Genomic DNA, 23,087 nt, shown 5'->3' with positions numbered 1-23,087 from the left:
CTTCCGGCTTCACTTTAGCTTCACAAAGAGTGACGTCAGGGCCTCTCCTTAGTTTCCTTCCTCCGTGCACGGCACGAAAGAGTGCAAGCTTACGGCCTATAAATCACTCATATTAGACCTGCTTTAGAGTATGCTTCTGTAGTGTGGTCGCCTTATCGCATACATGATATTTCCAAATTAGAATCCATTCAGAAAAAAGCTGTCAGATTTATTTATGGCCGTTACGACCGTATGTTTTCACCATCATCCCATGCACACGCTTTATCACTGGACCCATTGTCGTTTCGTCGCGCGTGTGACCGCCTAATCCTGCTGCACAAAATCGTTCACGGATCATCTAACATTGAAGCGCCTATCTCGCTAACCACACCTACTGCGCGAGTAACCCGACGTACTCACCCATTAAACATAGATCCCTTCGTTCAAAAATATATTGCTACAATTTTTCTTTTTTCCACACACTGTTGAATTATGGAATAACTTAGATGGTTCTCTGCGTTCATGGCCGACTAATCAATTTCAGAAAGAACTGCCTAACCACGTTGGTTGACATGTTATGTTCATAAGTTATGTAACCCACCTCTGCTATGTCTCTAAAATGAGTATTTGTAAATAAATATAAGCGAGGTATAGACGCCGAGCGGGAGTCGTGTGCCGTGGGAACCTCGGCGTCTCTTCCTGCGCGTGCAGCGAGTGTGCAGTCCCGGCAGCGATTTACCGCGGGATGTGTTTTCGCCGAAATCGCGAGCCTTGCAGCGAATGCATCGAATAGCAGAGGTCGCGGCAGCGTTTGTGACGTCATTGTGCGGCGATGGAGGAAGTCCGAACCGCAGGCGGAGCGCGGGTGGTGTGGAAACGACCACACTTGGTAACGTCGCGCTCTGTAAGCAACGCGCCTCTTCCCCGATCATATCGCATGACGGGCGCCTCGGTCTGCGTTTGCGAGAGCCCATGCTGTCCTTGCCGAGTGTGTGTATAGCCCTGCGCTCGGACCGAGCTCGTGCACATTTGTGCTGCTCTCCGGCCGACTTGCCGCGTTCTGTTTGGGATGTCCCCGACAATCTGTGGGCCTTGTTCCGCTGAATGGTTTTGCTTGCACCGTTCGAGCGGATCTTGTGTCGCTGGACGAAGCGAGGGGGTCCTCGGCGTTAATGTGCCTCCCCCCCCCCCTTTTTTTTTTTGGAAAGTGGGCGCCTCTTGTGTTTTGTGCTCTCGGCAATGGTCGTCCCCGTCGTGACATCATTGTTCCTTTCGTAAATACGATGGCGCGGCGGAGAGCGGGCGGCTTCGTGCTGTGCTACTTCGAGTGCACAGCGGTGCGTGGTCTTTCCACAACACTTCCCGCTGCACCTGAAAGGGAGCATCGTCAGGCAGTTTTAGTTGGGCGTCCGCAGCCAACCACGTACGCAGCGCGTGACGTTGTGCGTGCGTAGCGAACCGCGCGCACACGATACGGCAATAGTTCGCCGGACGCAAAAGCTGCGAAGGGTATTGCTGATTTGCACGCGCAGGAACGACCAGTAGTGTGCTACTCAGCACCGCCATATGCCACCTTCTGAAACTGTGTAGCCAATATCAGCCGCCACGAAGTCGAGCCACAAGCCGGAGTCATATCTTCGGCAAGAGCGATGTCGAAAATATCGAAAAATGCGCTCTCGCGGAGACGCGAGAACATCCCGCAAAGCCCGCTGAGCCCGCAGCGGACGCTATATACGCAGCGCACGCAAGACGCCGTGCGTGCTCCTGCACATGCGCGCTGACGCCTCCGCGGGTTTGTTGCGTACGCAGAGCTGCTGCGGACGCCCAACTAAAACCGTCTATTATTCCGAACTGCGAACGCAGAAAACGGTTGCACCCTTTGGGGTGTATATTTGTCCCACAACAATAATCATCTGCCTTGCCTGCGTTTCCTTTCTTCAAAACTCGGCGCTCGCTACTTTACTGTCGAGAATTCTGTGTCACACTGATTACGCGCAAACCGTTCGTGACTGGGAAGTACCGGGCTCGCAGCGTTAAAGAAAGCAAACGCAGGCAAGACAGATGAATTTTTTGTGGGACAAGATAAGCCCCAAAGGGTGTAAATTTTTTTTGAAGAGTTTAGGCTGCTTGGGTAATCATAGTGTCGAGCTTCAGCAAGCCTTAAAAATTCAGGCACTTTAGCATACACCAGAGACGGGGAAGGCGAAAGCCTGCGGGTTCGAGAGACATTCCGTAAGTTGCTTGACATTCTCATTCGAACTCGTTGTTACTTCTTTTCACTTGTTTTCACCCGCGAAAGTTCGTGGGTTCGAGTGCCTTAATTGACGCTACCTATAATGAACTGTGCCTTAATTAACTTCGCATTAACACCAAAAGTCGTGAGTTCGACTTCCACATGAACTCTAGGGCTCGACTCCCACCGAATGTCGTGGGCTAACTCTTATTTTAACGAGCTTCTTTTCTGCCGCGATCGACGCCAGCCGTGGAAGACGGCGCGAGCAGCGCCACGCGCGCGTGTCGGCGAGCTCGCCTTCGCAGAGTCGCGCGTGCACTCGCTCGCTCGCACGCGTGCGCACACCAATAGGCGCATGCGCGCGCACGGGATAGGGAACCGTGGTGCCCGGTTTTTCGAACGTAGCGCGTATGACGGTTTATTGACCAGTGGCCCCAAGTGCACGTGTGTACCACCTGATTAACGTGAACGACATCACGTGAGCATTCGCCGCCGAGAGTGGTGGCGCGCTTTCATAATCATCATTTTTAGGTCCACAGCAGGATGAACGCTTCTCCTAGTAATCTCCAATTACCCCTATCTTGCGCTAGCTTATTCAAGCTTGCTCCTGCACATTTTCTAATTCCCTTAGAGTCTAGTACACATCCACAAATACCAACGGAAGTAGATGGGAATACGGCACCGTAGTAGCTTAGTGCGTAAGTGCATCGCACGCGTAAAGCGAAGACGTGGGTTCGTGTCCCACCGGCGGTCAGTTGTTTTTTCGTCTACTTTCATTCCCCTTTATAGTTTAACAGTTCAAATGAACAATTTTCTCATGTGGGTGTGACGCTACAGATATTGTTGCCAGCTACTCTCCGTGTAGCGAGGGTTAATTTACTGGGACGCAACCGACGGTCCTGAGCGCCAGCCGAGGTTGTTGTCGCCTTAAAACATGGCTCGCGCCCACGAGGGAGATTGGTCACACTGTATACAAGCAAACACCCAAGAACATACCAAAAGGGTTAAAGGCAACATTTAAAACGAATAATTTGGCAATTAGCTGATAATGCCGATTTTGTGAGCACCTGTAGATAAAAAAAAGAAATTGGGCTGAGAAGCTAAGGAAAACGAATAACAATAAAATGATATGTCCCACCGTCGTTACCCTAGCAGCATAGCCTTCCGGATGCTTCAATGAACTTGTGCAGAGCGCTAATCATATAACCATGGCTTGTGCCTAGTTGACAGGCACCAAAAGCCCAAATGTTTGGTGTTGTAAATGCTAAACCCAATTTTGTAGTTTGAAAATGAGGAACATTTTGCTAAAGGAGAAGCGGCGGCAAGAAAGGAAGAAATAGTCAATAGTTCCTGGTTCATTACAAAAAGAACACAGGTTAGTTATGGATAGACCAGATCTATGAAGGTGAAAATTTAGGCCGGGAACTTGACGGCGAAAACTTGCTAACGTCACCTCGCATTGGCGTGAAAAACATTTGCTCGTGTTCTACTGAAATTTTAGATGTTGCAAATCATGTTGAAAATCAAGTAGGGACGATTCATTACAATTTAATAATAAAAGGCGTTTTAATCTGGCTCCTGTAATAAAAGAGAAATCAGGAAGAACATTTAAGACCGGACCATGTAGCGATGACAATGCGAGCGAATCAGCTGATTCATTTAAAACGATTCCGTTATCGCTAGGTGAACGTCTTTTTCCCTCGATCTTACCCCGTGTCCCACTGCTACTGGCGGCTCATACCCAAATCATACAAGACTTTCACGCTTGTAACACATCCACCCCGCACAGACGAAGCCCGCCGTGCAAGTCAAACAGCATCTCGAGCGGTGCAGGGCTTCAAGCGGGCAATATGAGTCACTTCAGTCTTTGAAGAGCGTCGACCATCTGAAAGGAGGCGCGGTATGCGGTACGTCAATTCGCTTATACGGTCTAACACAACGTAAGGTCCAACATAGTACGCCGGTAGTTTTTCGCACAAGTTTTCTAGTAGGCGTCCACAGCCACACTAAGTCACCTGGATCATATGTGACGTGTTGGTGTCGGCGGTCGTAGCGTGCCTTCGAGCGATCTTGTGAAGTAAGAGTGCGCAAATAAGCAAGGCGGTGGGCTTCTTCTGCACCACAGACGGTCTCAGATACGCAGGCATCATTGTGGTTTATAAGTGGGAAGATCGTATCAAGGGTATAACGTGGCGGCCGAGCGTAAAGGAGAAAGAAGGGGCTGTAGCCGGTAGTTCCGTGCTGGTCGGTGTTAAGTGCATAAGTAACGAAAGGTAGAACGCTGCCCCAGTTCTTGTGATCCGTCGAGACGTACATGGACAACATGTTCATGAGAGTTATGTTGGTGTGTTCCGTAAGGCCGTTGGTTTGCGAATCGTACGGCGTAGAAAGTCGAAAACTTGAACAACATCGACGAACCATCTCTTCAACCACATCCGCAGTAATATGTCGCCCACGATCGCTGATAACGACTTTTGGAGGCCCGTGTCGGAGAATGGTAAAACGTAGCAAGAAAAGGCATACGTCGGTTTCCGTAGTGGTGCAGCCGTCTCACATTAGCGTGTCAGGAGGTCAGTGCACACTACGATCCAAAGATTTCCGTTAGAGGACCGTGGAAACGGGCCGAGAAGGTCGATGCCGACTTGCTCGAATGTAGTCCTTGGGGGTGGCACAGGGTGTAGTCTAGCAGGAGGAGTACTTGTGGGACGTTCGCAACGTTGACATTCTTTGCAGCTAGACACGTACTGTTACGTCGTCTGACGCATATTAGGTCAGTAAAATCTTTCTTGAATACGGCAAGGCGTTCTAGCTGCTCCCAAATGACCGCAGGTTGTTTCGTCATGCATCTTCTGGGACCACCAGGAGGTATCGCGAGCCTATGGTAGAATAGTTCTTGTATAGAAGCCCATCACGCGTGCAAAAAGGATTGGCTGTTGATTTCTGTTTGGCAGCAAGCAGTTGTTTGAAAGTGTCCTTGTTTGGCTGATCAGTCTTAAAGGTATTGTTGCAAGAAGAAAGCAGGCCCACGAGTGTAAAATAGTGTATGTTTATAACTGATGTACATGGCGTTCAGGCAATGGCCAGTCGTCGTCTTCCTCTAGTTCATGTCGCCTTCTTTCCCTTCGCCGTAACATCACCCTCCCGGCAGGGTTAGCTCCGTCCCGGTGCCTCACTTATTGGGGGACATAGGCTTGAGCCTGGCGACGTGAACAACATCGCTGGCGACGTTGGGAGGTACTGAAGGTTGACCGACTGGGGCGATCTGGTATGTCACGTCGGACAGTTGACGTAAGATCTGGTACGGACCAGAATAACGGGAAAGTAGTTTTTCCGACAAGCTGACGCGACGTGAAAGCGTCCAGAGAAGGACAAGAGAACCAGGTGAAAAATGGCGGTCTCGGTGCCGAAGGTCGTATCGTCGCTTCTGAGAAGCTTGCGAGACTGTCAGGCGATGACGTGCGACTTCTCGGGCCTAGCTGGGCGGCTAAGGCAATAGCATCGCGAGCGTAACCAGTGCTGGGTGATTGTACTGCAGAAGGTAGCAACGTGTCAAAGGGCAAGGTGGGATCGCGGCCATACAAAAGGTAAAATGGGGAAAATCCGGCAGCGTCGTCACGCGACCAGTTGAATGCGAAAGTGATGTATGGTAAAGCGACTTCCCAGTCGCGGTGATCGTCGGCAACGTGCATGGCCAGCATTTCATTTAGTATGCGTTTGAGTCGCTCGGTGAGGCCGTTCGTTTGAGGGTGGCGCGCGGTAGCAAGCTGGTGTTCTGTAGAACAAGAACGGAGCAGATCATCGACGACGTTCGATAGGATTTAGCCGCCGCGATCCGTGAGTAACTGGCGAGGGGCGCCGTGGTGCAGGACGACGTCGTATAGTAAGAAGTCGGCGACATCTGTAGCGCATCTGGTTGGCACCGCGCGTGCGATTTCATATCTCGTGGCATAATCTGTTGCTACAACAATCCATTTGTTTCCTTTAATGGAAATTGGAAAGGGGCCAAGGAGGTCGAGGCCCACACAGAAGGGCTCTGCAGGGATATCAATTGGTTGCAGCAAATCAGCAGGAGGTAAAGCAGGCGTCCTCCGGCGCTAACACAGGTCTCAAGAAGCGACATAACGGCACCCACAGCGTTAAATGCCGGGCCCGAAGAAGCGGCGCCACAGGCGGTCGTAAGTACGAGTGATGCCTAAACGTCCAGCAGTAGTAGCGTCGTGAAGTTACTGGAGCACGGCCAGGTGAAGGTGCTTGGGAACGACTAGGAGGAGCTCTGGGCCATCAGGACGAACGCTACCACGGTATAAAGTTCCATCGCGCAAGGTGAGCATCCGGAGGGACGGGTTATTGGGCGAGAAGCTTAGGCGTTCCACAAGCGTTCGAAGAACAGGATCTTGACGTTGCTCGTCGCCAATATGGAGGAAGCTGGAGAGGGACAGAATACTGATGTCCGAGTCTGCATCGGTATCGTCCGGTTGATCCACGGGATTGCGGGATAGGCAGTCAGCGTCTTTATGCAGGCTCCCTGACTTATGCATAATAGAAAATGTATATTCTTGTAGACGCAATGCCCAACGTGTAAGTCGTCCAATTGGGTCCTTCAAAGATGAGATCCAACAGAGGGCGTGATGATCGGTTACGACGCAGAAGCTCCGACCGATACGGTCGAAATTTCGCGACCGCCCATACGAGCGCGAGACATTCCCTCTCAGTAACGCGGTAATTTCGCTCGGACGTGGAAAGAAGGCGGCTGGCGTAAGGGATGACACGGTCTTGACTGCGTGCTAGGACAGCTGAGCGAGGACAGCGTCGATGCCATGACCACTCGCGTCAGTTCGTACTTCAGTGGGCGCAGAACGGTCAAAGTGTGACAGAATCGGGGAAGTTGTAAGCCGCTCAGTCAGGGTACAGAAGGCTTGCTCTTGCAGTGGTCCCAAGAGAAAGAGACATCTTTCTTAAGAAGGTCAGTGGGAGGGTGAGCGATGTCGGCAAAGTTTTTCACTAATCGCCGGACATAAAAGTATAAGCCCAGAAAACTATGGACATCATTTGTTGAACAAGGTACAGGAAAATTTCGCACGGCGTGAACTTTCTGTGGATCAGGCTGGATTCCGGCGGCGTTTACGAAATGGCCGAGCATGTTAATTTCACGATGACCGAAGCGGCACTTGGAGGAGTTTAGCTGAAGGCCAGTCCTGCGGAACACGGAAAGTATGGTCGTGAGGCGCCGTAGGTGGCTCTCGAAAGTTCGGCGAAAACACAATCACATCATCGAGGTAACAGAGGCATGTAGCAGGCCCACGAGTGCAAAATAGTGTATATTTATAACTGGTGTACATGGTGTTCAGGCAATGGCTAGTCTTCGTATTCCTCTAGTTCATGTCGCCTTCTTATTTCCCTTCGCCGTAACATCGCCCTCAAGCACTTCAAGCCGCGCTTCAAGCCGCGCAAGCGAGAGTCCATCATGCGATCGAATGTAGCTGGCGCATTGCATAATCCAAAGGGCACGACTTTAAATTGGTGCAGACCGTCCGGTGTCACGAAAGCGGTTTTCTCGCGGTCCATCTCATCGACGCTAATCTGCCAATAGCCGGAGCTGAGGTCAATTGATGAAAAGTATTGGGATCCGTGAAGGCAGTCAAGAGCGTCATCAATGCGAGGCAGGGGATAAACATCCTTCTTCGTTATCCGGTTGAGGTGACGGTAGTCAACGCACAAGCGTCACAAGTTGTCTTTTTTCTTACTAAGACAACCGGTGATGCCGACGGGCTACTGGAAGGTTCACTGATGTCCTTTCCATCATCCTGTCTACCTCTTTCTGTATGATAGCCCTTTCTGTTGCGGAGACACAATATGGCCGCCTATGAATGGGGTTGGCGTCACCGGTGTTGATGCGATGCGTGACATATGTCTGGCCCAGTGGACGGTCGTCCAAATCAACGATATCCCGATAAGAAAACAGGAGGTGACGAAGAGCGGTATAATGGCCTCCAATGGTCACACGTGCTGTGCACATTCCGAGAACAGGTGAAGTACTCCCATCGGCGACTCGCACAGTGCACGGTACGGCGGGCGTCAGAATCTTTTTGAGCCTTCGGCGGAGAGCTGCGCTCATAACTGAAAGCTGCGCTCCTGTGTCAACGAGCGATATAACAGGAACGCCATCAACTTCAATGTCCAGTAGGTTTCCACGTGTATGCATGGTCAACAGAAGATTTGTGGGCCGATTCAGAGTTGCAGCTTCACCTCCGGGAGCTGCACCGCCTAGTTTCCTGAAGTGAAGCGACCGGTTGCAGACGGGGACAAAGAGCGGTGAACGAGAGGCGAACGGGACCTACGACCTTGCGGAGACGGGGAGCGGCTGGATCTTGGTGGAGCACTGCCGGCGTTGATGTTCCTAGTCGGCGTATAGGGCGAGAAAGACGATTGTCTGGCACTTGGCGGTAGTGACTCGGAGACGACCACCGAGGAGGCGACGACCAATGGTTGCGGCAATGACGGGTGATGTGTCCAATACCGGAACAATTAAAACTGATGGGTCTGTCATCTGCTGTGCGCCAGTCAGCTGGGTTGCGACGGGGTGGCGGAAAGCTTTGCGTCTGGCGGCTGGAGAAATCTGGTAGGTGTTTGTATGGCGGACCGAGAAGAGAGATGGAATGTCCAAACTTGCCATTTCCTCCCGAACGGCCGCTTGTATAAGGGAGATAGCGGGCACGCTTTCCCGACCGTTGGAACGAACTGTCGCCGCCGGGCCATGGCCTGAAGCTCACGGCGAACGATTCGCGTTATATCTTCCGGTCATGTCGGCTGAACGAACCGCGGCGGGTCTTCGCAAGAAGATGTCGCGGTGGTATTGGGCAATCTGTCGAAAGTTTAAACGACGCGGTGGCCCTTCGCTTGTTTGAAGCGCCGGCACTCCTTTATAATTGCACCCACAGAGGTACAATCCTTACACATCAGGAGATTGAAGGCATCGTCTGCAATACATTTTAGTATGTGACCAATCTTGTCTGCCTCGGTCATGTAGTTATCAGCCTTGCGACAGAGGGCCGGCACATCCTGTATGTACACGACATGGGATGCTGTGTACGTCTGAGCGCGGCACGCAAGTTCTTTTTTTACTGCCAGCTGACGACCGACGCCTCTGCCAAACAGGTCTCGCATTTTGTATTTGCAGACATCCCAGTTCATTAGGTCAGCTTCATGTGTATCGTATTGCTTCGCAGTTCCTCTCAGATAAAATATCAGGTTTGCTAGCATCATTGTTGGATCCCACCTGTTGATGTCGCACACTCGTACATCGTAAGCCAGTCCTCGACGTCCGCGTTGTTCGTGGCATAAGATGTCCCCGGGTCCCACGGATGAGTGAGCATGACCGTTTGCACGGACTGCTGAGGCGTTGTCGCTTGTGTCGGTTGATTTGCCATTGTGGCGGCAGGTAGATGACGCCCGCTGCGAAGTTTCGTGATTGTACCCCGCACCTTTCACCAAAATGTTGCAGGAAGAAAGCAGGCCCACGAGTCTAAAATAATGTATATTTACAACTGGTGTATATGGCGTTCAGGCAATGGCCAGTCTTCGTCTTCCTCTAGTTCATGTCACCTTCTTCTTTCCCATCACCGTAACAGTATTGAAATTAGGAAATGCGGACTCTCCAAGGCTACGATGTAGTGGTCAAAGTTGTCCGCGTGACAGTCCGTCGTGGGAAGCCGTATCCGCGACTGGCAGTCGGCGTGCCGTCGACCGCTTTTATAGGAAACGGTGAAGTCGTACTCCTGTATACGGAGCGTCCAACGCGCGAGCCTACCAGATGGATCAGGCAGATTGACTAGCCAGCACAAAGAGTGATGGTCTGTGACGATGGTGAAAGGGCGTCCGTACAGGTATGACTGAAAGCGCTGCACTGCGAAAATCACCGCGAGACATGCCTGTTCTGTGACGGTGTAGTTGCGCTCCGGCTTCCGTAGAGAGTGATTCGCGTACGCTACGACGTGTTCTTTGGTGTCGAAGCGTTGAATAAGAACACCGCCGACACTAATACCGCTAGCATCCGTGTGCAGTTCTGTGGGAGCCAAGGGGTCGAAGTGTTTCACAACTGGATAGGACGTCAAACGGAACTTCAGTTCGCGAAAAGCACACGCACATTCTGAGGTCCAGTCAAAGTGAACGCCTTTGTGAAGCAGGCACGTCAGCAGATGCGCGATGTGAGCAAGAAACCGATGGAAGTATACGAGCAAAGGCCCAAGAAGCTTCTTACTGAGCGAGGTTGCTGAAAGGCTTCGACCGCAGCCGTTTTCGCTGGATCAGGTCTTATGCCCTCTTTGTCCACTAGGTGGCCTAGAACTAGTGTTTGGCGTTCTACAAAGCGACATTTCTTGGAGTTTAGCACCAAGCGTGCTTTGCCTAGGCACTCTAGTACAAAACTGAGGCGAGCATTGTGTTCACTAAATGTGCGTCCGAAAACCACGGCATCATCCAGATAACGCATGCAGGCTTCCCGCTTCAAACTATGCAGAATGTTGTCCATGAAGGGCTTAAAAGATGCAGGCTCCTTACACAGCCCGAACGGCATCACATTAAATTCGAAAAGTCCATCTGGTGTAACAAATGCCGTTTTTTCCTTGTCTGCCTTGTGCATCGGAATCTGCCAGTATCCGGACCGCAAGTCTGCACTCGAAAAGTACGAGGCCGAAGAAAGGCAATCTATAGCTTCATCAATCCGTGGCAAAGGGTATACGTCTTTCTTGGTAACGGCGTTGAGGCGGCGGTAATCAACGCAAAATCGCCATGTGCCATCTTTCTTTTTGACTAGAATTACTGGCGCTGCCCACGGACTACTCGACTCTTAGATAACGTTTTTCGTTAGCATGTCACGGACGGTCATTGATCACCTTGCGCTCCGAAGGGGACACTCGGTATGGCTTTTGTCGCAGAGGCTGGTGAGATCCCGTGTCTATGCGATGGTGTACACGAGAGTCGAACACTGCGAAGTGTTTTCTTAGAATATTTGCCAGTTCCTGACGTTGGTTAGTACTTAGTGGTTTTTTTATCATAGCCATCATGGAAGTGTCCGTGGTACATGCATCCAAATGCGACTCATCCTTGGCATCGGGGGCTTCTGCAAGGATGGCGAGCGCCAATACTTGACGTTCACGAATAGCCGCAAGTTTCAGACCCTGCGACAGTACTGTGGGTTCATTGGAGCAATTTATCTTCCATAAGACAGTACGCCCGTCGATAACCGACAGCGTACAATAGGGCACTAGAACATTCTTAATCCAACTAAGGTGAACGGGCTCTACGGTAGCGTCAAATGTTCTGTCGGTTGCAGGAGAGCAGGCGACTGGGACACATTTGGCATACAGTGGTGGTACGGCGGTATCTGCGGACACACGAAGGGCACTTTCGTATTACGGCGGTTGTTCCACAAATACGCCGGAAGGCTCGAATCTACAGTACTTTCTCCCGTTCGGCAATCGACACTGGCAGTACACAGCTTCAGAAAATCGAGGCCCAGAATTACGTCATGCGTAACATGAGGTAAAACTACGAACTCCGCGTTAAACGTTTCACAGCCCAAGCTAACTGTCGCACTGCACACCCCTACAGGGTGCAATAGTTCACTCACTCCACGAAACACATCGGCACGGTCCCATGAAAACAGCACTTTTTGTCCTAGCAGGCGTTTGAATGCGTAATTCATTACGGAAACGGTCGCTCAAGTGTCCACTAAGGCCATTGTTGAGACGCCGTCTACACGTACACGAACTTTACTTTTAAACATGCAGATTGGTGGACGTATTTCTGTCATGATCGAAGGCTCTCCAGTGGCCTCATCTCCAACGGCCACGCTGACTAGTTTTCCGGAGAAGGCGACGGGTAGCGGCGCCGGGGAGACGGTGACCGGCTTACGCGAGGGTGGTGTCAAGATCGGAGGCCGGTCAACGGTTTCGCAGCGTTCCCAGGGTCTCGTTGGACATACCGCGTGGATATGTGTACGCACGGTCAACGCGTTGGTGGCCAGATATTGTTGATCGGTCGTACCTCGGCGGATAGGGGCGTTGTGGGGCCACGTTGCAGTACCTGGCGATGTGACCCTCGATTCCACACTTGTAGCACAAGGGACGCTCGACCGAATACCGCTCAAAGCGCTCAGCCGGCAGAGGCCTTCGAACTGTGTACGGCACCTCAGTACGCTGAACCAGAGCCGTTCGCCTCTGTGCATCACGGCTGGGGTGAAAGCGTTGCCAAGATCGCTGTTCTGACGGTTACGTCTCCGGATGTGGCCGCGTCGTTGCAGCCACATCGACGTCCGTGACATACACAGACGGTGGCAAAGTAGCGCATGGTGCGGCGGGCGCTGAGCGTTACACTGGGTGCGTAGCCGGCGGTTGAACTGTTGCACACTAGGTCATTGTGTCGCCGTAGTTCTTCGCGCACTATTTCCCGAGTAGTAGAGGCAGGGTCTATCGGACGGACTCGTATCGACACTGGCGACACTTGTCACGTTTGCCAGTCCTCCATATTTGGGCGCAATACGACGTTTATTCAACGTCTCAAATGTACGGCAGTGACGCAGGACATCTTAGACGGACGTGAGCTATTCTTTACCTGTTAGAAAACTGTAGACGTCTTCTGCGACGCCTTTCAGAAGACGTCCGACTCGGTCTTCCTCAGACATCCGCGGGTTTATGATCTTGCACAACTTGAGTACTTCTATATAAGTAGTGCATGTCTCTGTCGGAGTTTGAGCTCTTTGGGCAAGTTTTCTCTCCGCACGTTTCTTTTTGGCATCAGAGTCGCCAAAACATTTTCCTATTTCTTCAACAAAGAGTTCCCATGTTGCTAAGGGCTCTCCGTGATTCTCGAACCACATCAACGCGGTTTCCCTCAAAAATAAGACGACGTTGTCAAGCTTCGTGGCCGAGTTCCAGTGGTTATATCGGCTCACCCGATTGTGTACTGCGTAAGCCACTCGCCCATGTCTTCTCCCGCTGTTCCCGCGAACGAGTGTGGTTCCATGTAATCGTGTGCGGCAGCAGCTGGCGTCGACCTTTGCGCGGTTGCAACTGGTTCCGGGTCTGGTCCTCTGCTCTGTGGCATGATGACTGTCGTCGGCGAGAGACCGGCTAGATGGCGGCTCCGGCGAAGTTCAAGCGGTTGCGACTCCGTAGTACGGCGACGTCTTGGACCCCGCACCTCCACCACTCTGTTTCGCCCTACTCTCTGTGTAGAGAGGGTTTATTGAGGCGTAACCGATGTTCCTGAGCTCCAGCCGAAGTTAATGTTGTTGTCGACCACGTGTGTGGCTCCTACCCACGATGGGGGATTGGCCAAGAAATGGTTGGATTATTCCAAATTAATATGGAGCATAAGTTTCCGAATATCTATGGAATGAGACTTGAATAGCGTAGAATTATCTGTTAAAATAAAATCAGGAAATTCATATCAAATGAGTAATAATTAATTTAAAAGTACACTAAAAATATAGAATTTTAGCAGGACATTCCTTTGGATTCTGTAAGAAATGTTTGGACCGCGAAGCAACAATCCCTGTGGCTGAGTCCCAAAGTTGACGCACCGAACGAAAGAATAGGAGGTTCTGTTAAGACCAGGCCAAGTCTTCGAAAAGGTATTTCAAACAATCTTTTTTTTTTTGCCGCAGTAAAGCGGCGACAAGATAGGAGAAAGTGATGTATCGTCGCCTCCTCATTACAAAACGAGCAGAGGGGCGGAGGGAACCAAACCCGGCGAAGAAGAATTTCAGGGAGGGAATGCGGGCAACGTAAGTTGGTCAGAGAGAGCATCTTTGTGTTACAGGATTCGCCACGCCAGGGGAATGCCAGGTAAGCTTATAATATGAAGAAGCAGTCAGAACTGGGTTCGATAAGGCTTTTCTATTTGATCGCATCCGAAATCTAGCCGCCGTGATCTCTGCTGTCACTGATAGAATAGGAAGAACAGGGCCGGAAAGTGATGTCTTCGCCAGTGAATCGGCAGTTTCATTAAAGAACAAACCTTTATGATCAGTTACCCAAATCAAATGAACACATTGCACATGGGCAGGAACTAGCAAGTGAGAGTTTTAGCAAGGGTGAATCATTAGTAGCGGTAAGGGAAGAGCATACAGAAAGGGAGTCAGTAAGAATAACAGCTGTTGTAGTCATTTGGTCTAATTTACGTAAAGCTAGTATTACTGCTACAAACTCGGCCAGAAATGTAGGCACGAAATCGGGCAATCTTAAAGAAAAAGACCAGTCGAGTGCAGGACAAAATATTCCACTGCCAGTCTTTTCCTCGCGCTGTGGTGCATCTGCTGCATATGATAATGTTTGGCCCTATGCATAGGTGGTCTTGTAACATCACCGTAAGGTAGTAGCTTCGCGTGGTTTGAGAAAAAGTTATCGAACCTGATCTCCAGGTCATTTGAATGCGTAATATTAGGAAGCACATCGCGAATTTGCACATTTAGAAGTTCAAGTAATGTTTGCACAAATCTAATATGTGGTGTATGATACCGCCAATGAACGGGAAAAATAATTCTGGATTGGAGATGAAAATTATTTGAGGACGGCTTAATGGTGATTCATGTAGTCGTAAGAAAGTCTGAACGGCCAGAAGGTGAAATCGGCATAAAATGGACGGGATTCTTGCTTCCAGGTGTAATATAGCATTTGCAGCGTATGTTGGAAGGCCTAAGAACAGACGTATAGCGCCTCTCGTTCTAATAAAACTAGCGGCCGAAGCTTGTATGATGGAACACCTGAGAATAAAACACAGCCTAATTCTAAAACCGAACGAGCGTACATTTTATATACCATCAAGAGGGATTTTCTTCGCATTCCTGTTCTTCGATTGCTCAACTTGCGCAAAATGCCCATTGTACGAGCTCCTATTGTCGCAATATATTCAATATGTGGCCGCTAGTTAAGATTTCCGTTATAGATAACTCCAAGGTACTTGAGCGACTCTACTTGTGGGATATCTTCGATATGATATTTAAGCGATATGTATACTGGGTCTTTAACGGAAAAAACAAGGATAGCACACTTATCAGCATTCAGACTTAAGTGTAAGCTATCCAGCCAGCCTTCCAGTTCCCTTAGATGGGACTGCAAAATTTCGTAGAGTATATGTCACTAGCCATACCAAAAAAGGCAATATGTCATCAGCGTAAACGTAGGTACTGACACCTCGGTAAACGGGGATTCCCTGCTCATTAAAATATTAAATAATACTGGTGAAAGTAGCGATCCCTGAGGCACACCTCTTGTTTGCTTGGGTTTACAGAAGAATAGCCGCTTCGAAAACAATACAATTCCCTTTCTTTTAAATGTACCCATGCTACAATATAGGCTGTAAAGCATTGGCCCTGTAACCTATTTGTTAAAATTGTATGTTCAGTGCTGTCATAGGCTTTACATATATCTAAGCTAACTAAAGCCGCATATTGTTTTTTCTGTCTGGCGATGTTAATGCGACTGTCAAGGTATACATGCGCGTGCTATATTTAATAGTCACTTCTAAACCCAATTCGACAAGGATTCAACAATTGATTTTCGTCAATAAACTCTATTATATGTCCGGGAAGCACTCTTTCAATAAGTTTCATTATGTTTGATGAAAAAATGATAACCGAAAAAAAATTCGGTTATCTTCCTCTTTCTCGAAAAAGCAAGAGAAAACTGGCTAATGCCGCAATACGACCTCGCATAGTCACGCCGCACAACGTTTATAAATATATAACCGCTGATGCCGTATGCTTGGACCATGCGGCATATAGAACAAATATATCTGTAATCCAGCACCTACCACTGTTTAGGATGCTCGCGCAGTTCGTAAACAGTCCCTTTGCTGGATAAGCTTAATTCAGACTGTAAGGTATGCTGTTATTACTTGCCAAAACTATTTTATAAGGGGCGGAAACCTCATCCATCGAACCATGTAGTCACGCAATGTAACCTGCAGCGAACAGTTCGAACGCTTGTCAAACTATAACATCACAGGTCCTATCGTAGCAGAACGGTACGCACGCTGTTACAATCGTCGCGTATGTTTCATGGCTCCTAAACCGCAGCTTAGAAATAGAGGATAATACTGCAATAAGGTGACATCAGTGATTGGAACAGTCATAAATACACAATTGATATCTGAGGCTGATTGTGGGCTCAAATATGCGCGTACACATCGCGCTGCGTGTTCCGTCCACCTCAACGCCAGCAGAAATTCCGGCCATGACGCCTTAAACCACTTCAGCACGTCTCACAGAACCGTTTACCACGTAGGCGACGCACGTCATACTAAACAGACCGCACGACCGCGAAAACAAACGCCAGAACCTACCGCCGAGCGTATACCTGCCATACAAAAGACCGCTTTCACCCAAGCCAGTATGGCGCTGCTCATAGGCGGCGCCACTGCGTTCACAATATGGCGGCGCCTACAAAAAACGGGCTGTGTGAGGGCAAATCAGAAAGTCCTTGCCCCTATTTTTATTAGCCAAAATAAGGTACATGCGGGTAATTACAAATATACGTATTATTCTAAGCACCTTGCACTATTTGTCCATATAGTTCCCACACTGGTTCAGACATCACTGTTGCACGTGAATCGCTGTCCGGCAAGGAACTTCTTCAGCGGACCGTAAACGGGGAAATCAATAGTGGCGAGGTCCGGATTGTATGGTGGGTGGTCCAGACTCTCCCATAGAAATGGTCAGAGCTTGTGGGCAGTTCTGCTTGCCACACTTCGTTGCTCGTATGCCGTGGACGTGTAATGCACAACCGCCATCTTCAACAACTGACAGCAGCGCCGTGTCGCGGAGCTGCGGCAGATAAGGCCGGGCTGGACAAGAAAGGTACACCGCTGGGAATGGATGTGTTGACTTCGCATTTAAAGTCTTAATTTGTCTAAAAAGAAATAGGGGCAAAGACTTTCTGATTCGCCATCGTGTATATATATATATATATATATATATATACTTTCGAATATCACTTATTTTCTCCTTGTTGATTAGTTTTGACAGTTCGCGAATTCTATCTGATATCTTGAGTTCGACACTTTCATTCTTTGTCGATTCTGATTAGGTCCTTTATACTTGGGAGAGCTTACCTACTGGTTACCTTGGGGCCTTACCTCCCACTTCAATTGCTGCTTCTGAAGCCAGCCTAGTTATGGTTTCACTCATTGCCTCTATGTCATCTTCATCTCCCTGTTCTAAGGCTGCAAATTTGTTTGAAAGTGCCAACCTAAATTGGTCTGCTTTTACCCTTCCTGCGTCTTGGTTGGCCTATTTCTTCTTGACCAATTTATCCTTTCTTTCTTCAAATATATGTGCATCCTAGCCCTCATTAATCTATGATCACTGCACTTTACCCTACCTAACACTTCTATATCCTGCACTATGCTGGGATCCGCAGAAAGTATGAAATCAATTTCATTTCTTGTTTCACCATTAGGGCTTTTGCAGGTCCACTTTTTGTTCCAACGCTTCCCGAAGGAGGTGTTCATTATTCGCAGCTTATTCCTTTCCGCGAATTCTACCAACATCTCTCCTCGAGCGTTCCTAGAGTCCATGCCGTAGTTGCCAATTGCTTGTTCACCAGCCTGCTTTTTCCTCACTTTTGCATTGAAGTCGCCCATGGCTACAGTATACTGAGTTTGCACTTTTCTCCACGCTAATTCAACATCTTCATAAAACTGATCCTTTTCCTCATCATCATGACTGGATGTTGGAGCGTAGGCTTGTACTACCTTTAACTTATAGCTTTTATTAAGTTTGATTACGATTACTGCTACCCTCTCATTAATACTGTAGAATTTGTCAATGTTGCCCCCTATGTCCTTATCGATTAGGAATCCTACTCTGAACTGGTAGTCATCTATAGCAGAGGGTGTGGCCATTTGCCAGTACTGTATAAGCCTCACCAGTTCTTCTAACCTCACTAAGGCCAATGATATCCCAAACATTGCCTGACAGTTCCTCAAAGAGCCCTGCTATGCTAACTTCACTCGAGAGGGTTGGGGCGTTAAACGTTGCAAGGGTCAGTTACATTCAATTATATTCAGTTATAGTCAATCATATTCTAATTGATAACTGGCTTTCTTCTTTTCTCTTTGAGGTTTGATTTTATACTTTCCGTGCCCATTCAATTACGCAGGGCCGTGCGGGTACCACCGAAGAGGGCGCTAGGCGTCTAAACACATTTCTGGCCATGCGTTTGTTTGGTATTATTAGCAGCAGCATCGCACCTAGTCATCACAACATAATGAATATGGCTTACACTTCGGCTTTTCGAGATGAATGTTAGTATCAGATTGTTATATTCTATGATACTGAAAGTGGGAACATATACGGGAAGCGTGTGAAAATGCTCTCGATGCTCCTATAGCCTCCTTGGGCCATTTTACAATTTATTTCTTCAGAATTCACTCGGGAGCGATAACTCAAAATATTCATTCTGGATATGAAGTCCGGCGAATGGGGAACTGTACAGAAGTGGTTTACACATTCTTACCATCCGCTTTCGAGAAATCTGACACTAAATTGGTCTAGATCTATGTATTGTTGCAAACGGCGAAAAGCAACTCCTTAAAGTGTGTTTCGATTTGTGTGTGTGTGTGTGTGTGTGTGTGTGTGTGTGTGTGTGTGTGTGTGTGTGTGTGTGTGTGTGTGTGTGTGTGTGTGTGTGTGTGTGTGTGTGTGTGTGTGCGCGCGTGCGTGTGTGCGTGCGTGCGTGCGTGCGTGAAAATGCAGGATGTAGCAGCAGCACGGCAATGTACTACACGCAGTTCCATCTTCGTCTCTGCGTTTAGGCAATGAAATACAAATTTTACCATAGCAAACTTGAGGAGATGGTTACTTCTTCCACGTACTTGGAGATGAGGCTTTTGGCATCTAACCGTGGCAATTAAACTTAAGAAAAAATGTATTTCCAGGTTCTTAACGTACCAGTAGACAGTAAAAACCTGCTTGAATGGCGATTATGTCCCATAGCTGTATTTTGGTCTCGGGAGCTAGTGAAGTCCACCTTTGCACAAATTCGTGGGTGTCGCTCTTCACTGCCGTGCCCCTTTATTTCTACACCAGGGGCGGCATGCCGTTCCCGTCGGCGGCGTCCACCTTCAGCCTGGGCTCCTCCTGCTCGTCGTCGGGGGGCCCAGCGGGCGGTCCCAGCCTGTACGAATTCCTGCTCGAGGCTGAGCTCTCCTCGTACTACGACGCGCTACGCAACGACCTCAAGGTGTCCTCGGTGGGACAACTCAAGTATGTCGAGGAGGACGACCTTTCGCACCTGGGAATGAGTCGGCCCGAGCAGAGGCGCCTGCGAAAGTACTTCCACAAGTATTTCCCCCAGACCTACCTGCGAAAAATCAAGCAGGTGAGCTTTGCTCGGCACTTAACTATAGAACTGTCGAGTGGGGCGTCGTATATGTTCATGCGAACAGCTGCTTATTCCTTAGAGCCTGGAATTGTAAGCCATGGCAGCGGGGACGTCTATAGTTATTTCGGTTGTGGGCAAAATGTTATTTATTTGAAGACAGTGTCATCCTTCGAGAGTTATCCCGCTTTTACGTGTCGGGTATGTGTGCTTCTAGCCTCTTTCGTGGGCTGATCCTAAAGTAGTGGTGTCTGAAAAATGGGCCCATGCCGAAGGTAGTACAGTCTAAAGCACGTGGGCACGTGCTGTCTGTAAAAATGCAGACCGATCCCGAAGTAAATGCAAAAAATTTGCTTAGTTCCCGTGGGTGTGTGCACTCTAAAAAAATTCACCTAGGATTACGTACTCCCTAACGCGAAATTTGAGCCTTACGTGTTTTCATCTCGCGATATATTGGCTCCATGACGCGGGCAATCTGTCCCGTGCGGCACGGTGCAAACGCAGCGAAGTGTGCCGCGACTGCCTCGCTAAGAAGATCACGAGAGGCTGCGCGTGGGTGGGGCGCGATTCACAGCAGCCGCCGCCGCAGACAGACGTCCGCTAATGCATGCAGCGCTTTGTTTTCTTATACAGGGTGTCCCGACTATCATGGACCAAGGTTTGATAATATTGACACGTGTACTTATCTTTATCGGGCGACCACGTTTCGCCGCCTGACAAATGTAATCGCATAGCGCGGGGCACGCCTGCATGTATCCGAAGTTTCTGGAAAGTTATCGATGCTTCTACCCGGCTTTCTGTTGTCGCCGAACCTTGTGTTATCTGATTTCATCGCGTGACGCAAATGGTGTAGAATTTTGTGGAAGGCACGCGGGTCCGAACGATTAGTCTGGAACATTCGACGACTGCTCTATAAAAGCCGACGCACTTGCCCCGCTGATCAGATTTTCGACGATCGCCGACTGTGTTAGCCGTTCTCGTTGTGCTGTAAGTGTAGCCTGTTTTGTGGGCACAGGTTCGCCCAATAAAAGCTAGTTTTGCCTCTCACAGTACAGATACTCTGTTCTTTTACGTCATGACCACGTGACATCTGGTGGAGGTGCTTTGCGTTCATGTACCGGACGCCCCCACAAAGCCGTGACCCAAGCCCTCACGCGGAAGACACCAACGTCGCCAAGAACCAGCGAGGTAGCCGCAGGCTGCAAGGACTGCCCCCGGAGCACGGACTTTTGCCTGAGACGACTAGGAAAATGGCCACTAAGTCCACCCCAATGGCAGCCCCAGCGTCCCCCGTCGTGCTGCAGCAGCCCAGGGAGCCTCCGACGTTCCGCGGTTCAACTTTCGAGTACCCGGAAAGCTGGCTTGAGACGTACGAGAGAGTCGCTACGTTTAAGAACTGGAACAGCGATGACAAACTGCGATATGTCTTCTTCGCATTGGAAGACGCGGCCAGGACGTGGTTCGAGAACCGAGAAGCCACCTTAACGACCTGGGAACTTTTCCGTAGCGGCTTCCTGCAGACTTTCGGAAGCGTCGCGCGCCGAGAACGAGCCCAAGAGCTATTAGAAACTCGGGTGCAGCTACCTAATGAGACAACCGCGATCTTTACGGAGGAAATGAGCCGTCTCTTCCGCCACGCCGACCCAGAAATGTCCGAGGAGAAGAAAGTCCGCCTGCTGATGCGTGGTGTGAAGGAGGAACTTTTTGCCGGAATGGTACGAAGGACACCGAAGACCGTCGACGAGTTTCTTCGCGAGGCCACCAGCATCGAGAAGACACTCGAGATGCGAAACCGGCAATTCGACCGCCGCACGAACTCGACAAACTACGCCGGAGTTCAGTCACTGGCTACCGACGACCTACGCGAGACTATCCGAGCTGTCGTGCGGGAGGAGCTACAAAAGCTGTTCCCATCATCACAGCCTCAAGTGGCTTCGATTGCCGACGCCGTGCGTGAGGAGCTCCAACAACAACTTGGAGTAGCCCCTTAATCGCCGCAGCCTGAGCCGCAATCGATGACCTACGCCGCCGTCGCACGCCGTCAAGGTCCCCCTCCGCGACCGCGCCATGGCCCTGTCATGCCGCAGTTCCGTCGTCCGCCGCCAGCACGACCACCCGTCGCCCAGCGCACCTACGCGAGGAAGACGGACATTTGGCGCGCTCCTGACCACCGCCCGCTCTGCTACCACTGCGGAGAAGCGGGTCACGTCTACGGACGATGTCCATACCGGGAGATGGGACTGCGAGATTTCGCCGTGAACGCTCCGCGCCCGCAGCAAGGTGAACGCCCTCGCGATATCGTCGACTACCTCGCCGCTACTCAGTGGAGCTCTCGACGACCGTCGCGTTCGCCATCACTAGGCCGCTACCTCTCGCCGCAGCGCCGACTAGCCCGGGGCCGGTCAGCGAGCCCATATCCGGAAAACTAAAAGCAGCAACCGATCGAGGTGCGTTTGCTGTTCGTCGAACTGACGAAGATCATCCGCCGCCGACGAAGACACCGAAGAAACTACCTCGACGACATAACGACACGCCGCCGTCCCGACGAAATCTGGAAGCCAAGACTACACCGACGAAAGACGACTTGACGACGTGACGTTCCAACTTCAGTTCAACACGACGCAGCCGTGATCCGACGCCAAGACCCAACTGTAACGCAAGTCAAAGAACCACCGACCTCGACGTGCTTCTCGACGGCCACGCAGTCACCGCCTTAGTAGACACAGGAGCCGATTACTCCGTCATGAGTGGACCCATCACCGCGCAGTTGAGGAAAGTTAAGACTGCATGGGAAGGCCCTCAAATTCGGACCGCTGGTGGACACCTGATTACGCCGACTGGGATCTGCACGGCAAGAATTACCGTTCATGACCGGACTTACCCTGCCACCTTCGTTATCCTCCAACAGCGTTCAGAGACGTCATTCTCGGTTTGGACTTCCTGAATCAATTCATGGCGCAGTCATCGACCTGAAGTCGATATCGATAACGCTGTCGCAAGATCAAGCGATACCGCCGGAGAGCTGTCGTAGTCACCACGCCTTGCGTGTGCTCGAAGATCAAGTGAGCATCCCGCCGCGCTCCAGCATTATTATTTCCGTCGGCACTGAAACACCCGCTGACGTAGAAGGCGTCATCGAGGGCGACCAACATCTACTGCTCGACCGTGAAATTTGCGTCGCAAGAGGGATCGCTCGACTCCACGGAGGGCAAGCGGAAGTTATGCTAACCAACTTCAGCCAAGAGTTCAAGCACATCAACAAGGGCACGGCAATCGCATATATCGAGGAAATTGTGGAAACCAGCAATGCCTTTGTCCTCTCGGATTCAGCCGCATCTACCCCGATGAGCATTATCCCCGAACCTGACTTCGACGTGAATCCAAGTCTTCCTGTGAGTAAGCAGCAACAGATCAGAAGTCTTCTCAGACGATACAAAGACTGCTTTTCGACGTCATCGAGGATTCGACAAACACCAGTTCCAAAGCATCGCATA

At 50.2% G+C, this 23,087-nt stretch overlaps 1 protein-coding gene across 5 annotated transcripts in view; it reads left to right on the top strand.

Annotated features, from left to right (window-relative positions):
* Positions 1-23,087, top strand: part of Ack-like (activated Cdc42 kinase-like) — a 218,140-nt gene that overhangs the window by 62,446 nt on the left and 132,607 nt on the right. For 3 of the 5 annotated variants that reach the window (XR_012826587.1, XM_075684158.1, XM_075684157.1), the window contains exon 2: positions 19,302-19,593. The exons of 1 other annotated variant lie outside the window; for it this stretch is intronic. Coding sequence is in view for 3 of the 4 variants with exons in the window: in XM_075684157.1 (XP_075540272.1) it covers positions 19,302-19,593 (292 nt within the window). In the remaining variant the exon portion in view is untranslated. Of the gene's footprint in view, positions 1-6,434; positions 6,536-19,301; positions 19,594-23,087 lie in introns of those variants that run through there. One more of the 5 variants, XM_075684159.1, reaches the window with a different exon arrangement.

The sequence above is a fragment of the Dermacentor variabilis genome, chromosome 3 (genome assembly GCF_050947875.1).
Source record: "Dermacentor variabilis isolate Ectoservices chromosome 3, ASM5094787v1, whole genome shotgun sequence".
In the NCBI taxonomy this organism is placed as follows: domain Eukaryota; kingdom Metazoa; phylum Arthropoda; class Arachnida; order Ixodida; family Ixodidae; genus Dermacentor; species Dermacentor variabilis.
Note: the sequence above shows the minus strand (reverse complement) of the source record. Positions and strands in the feature narration are given on the sequence as shown.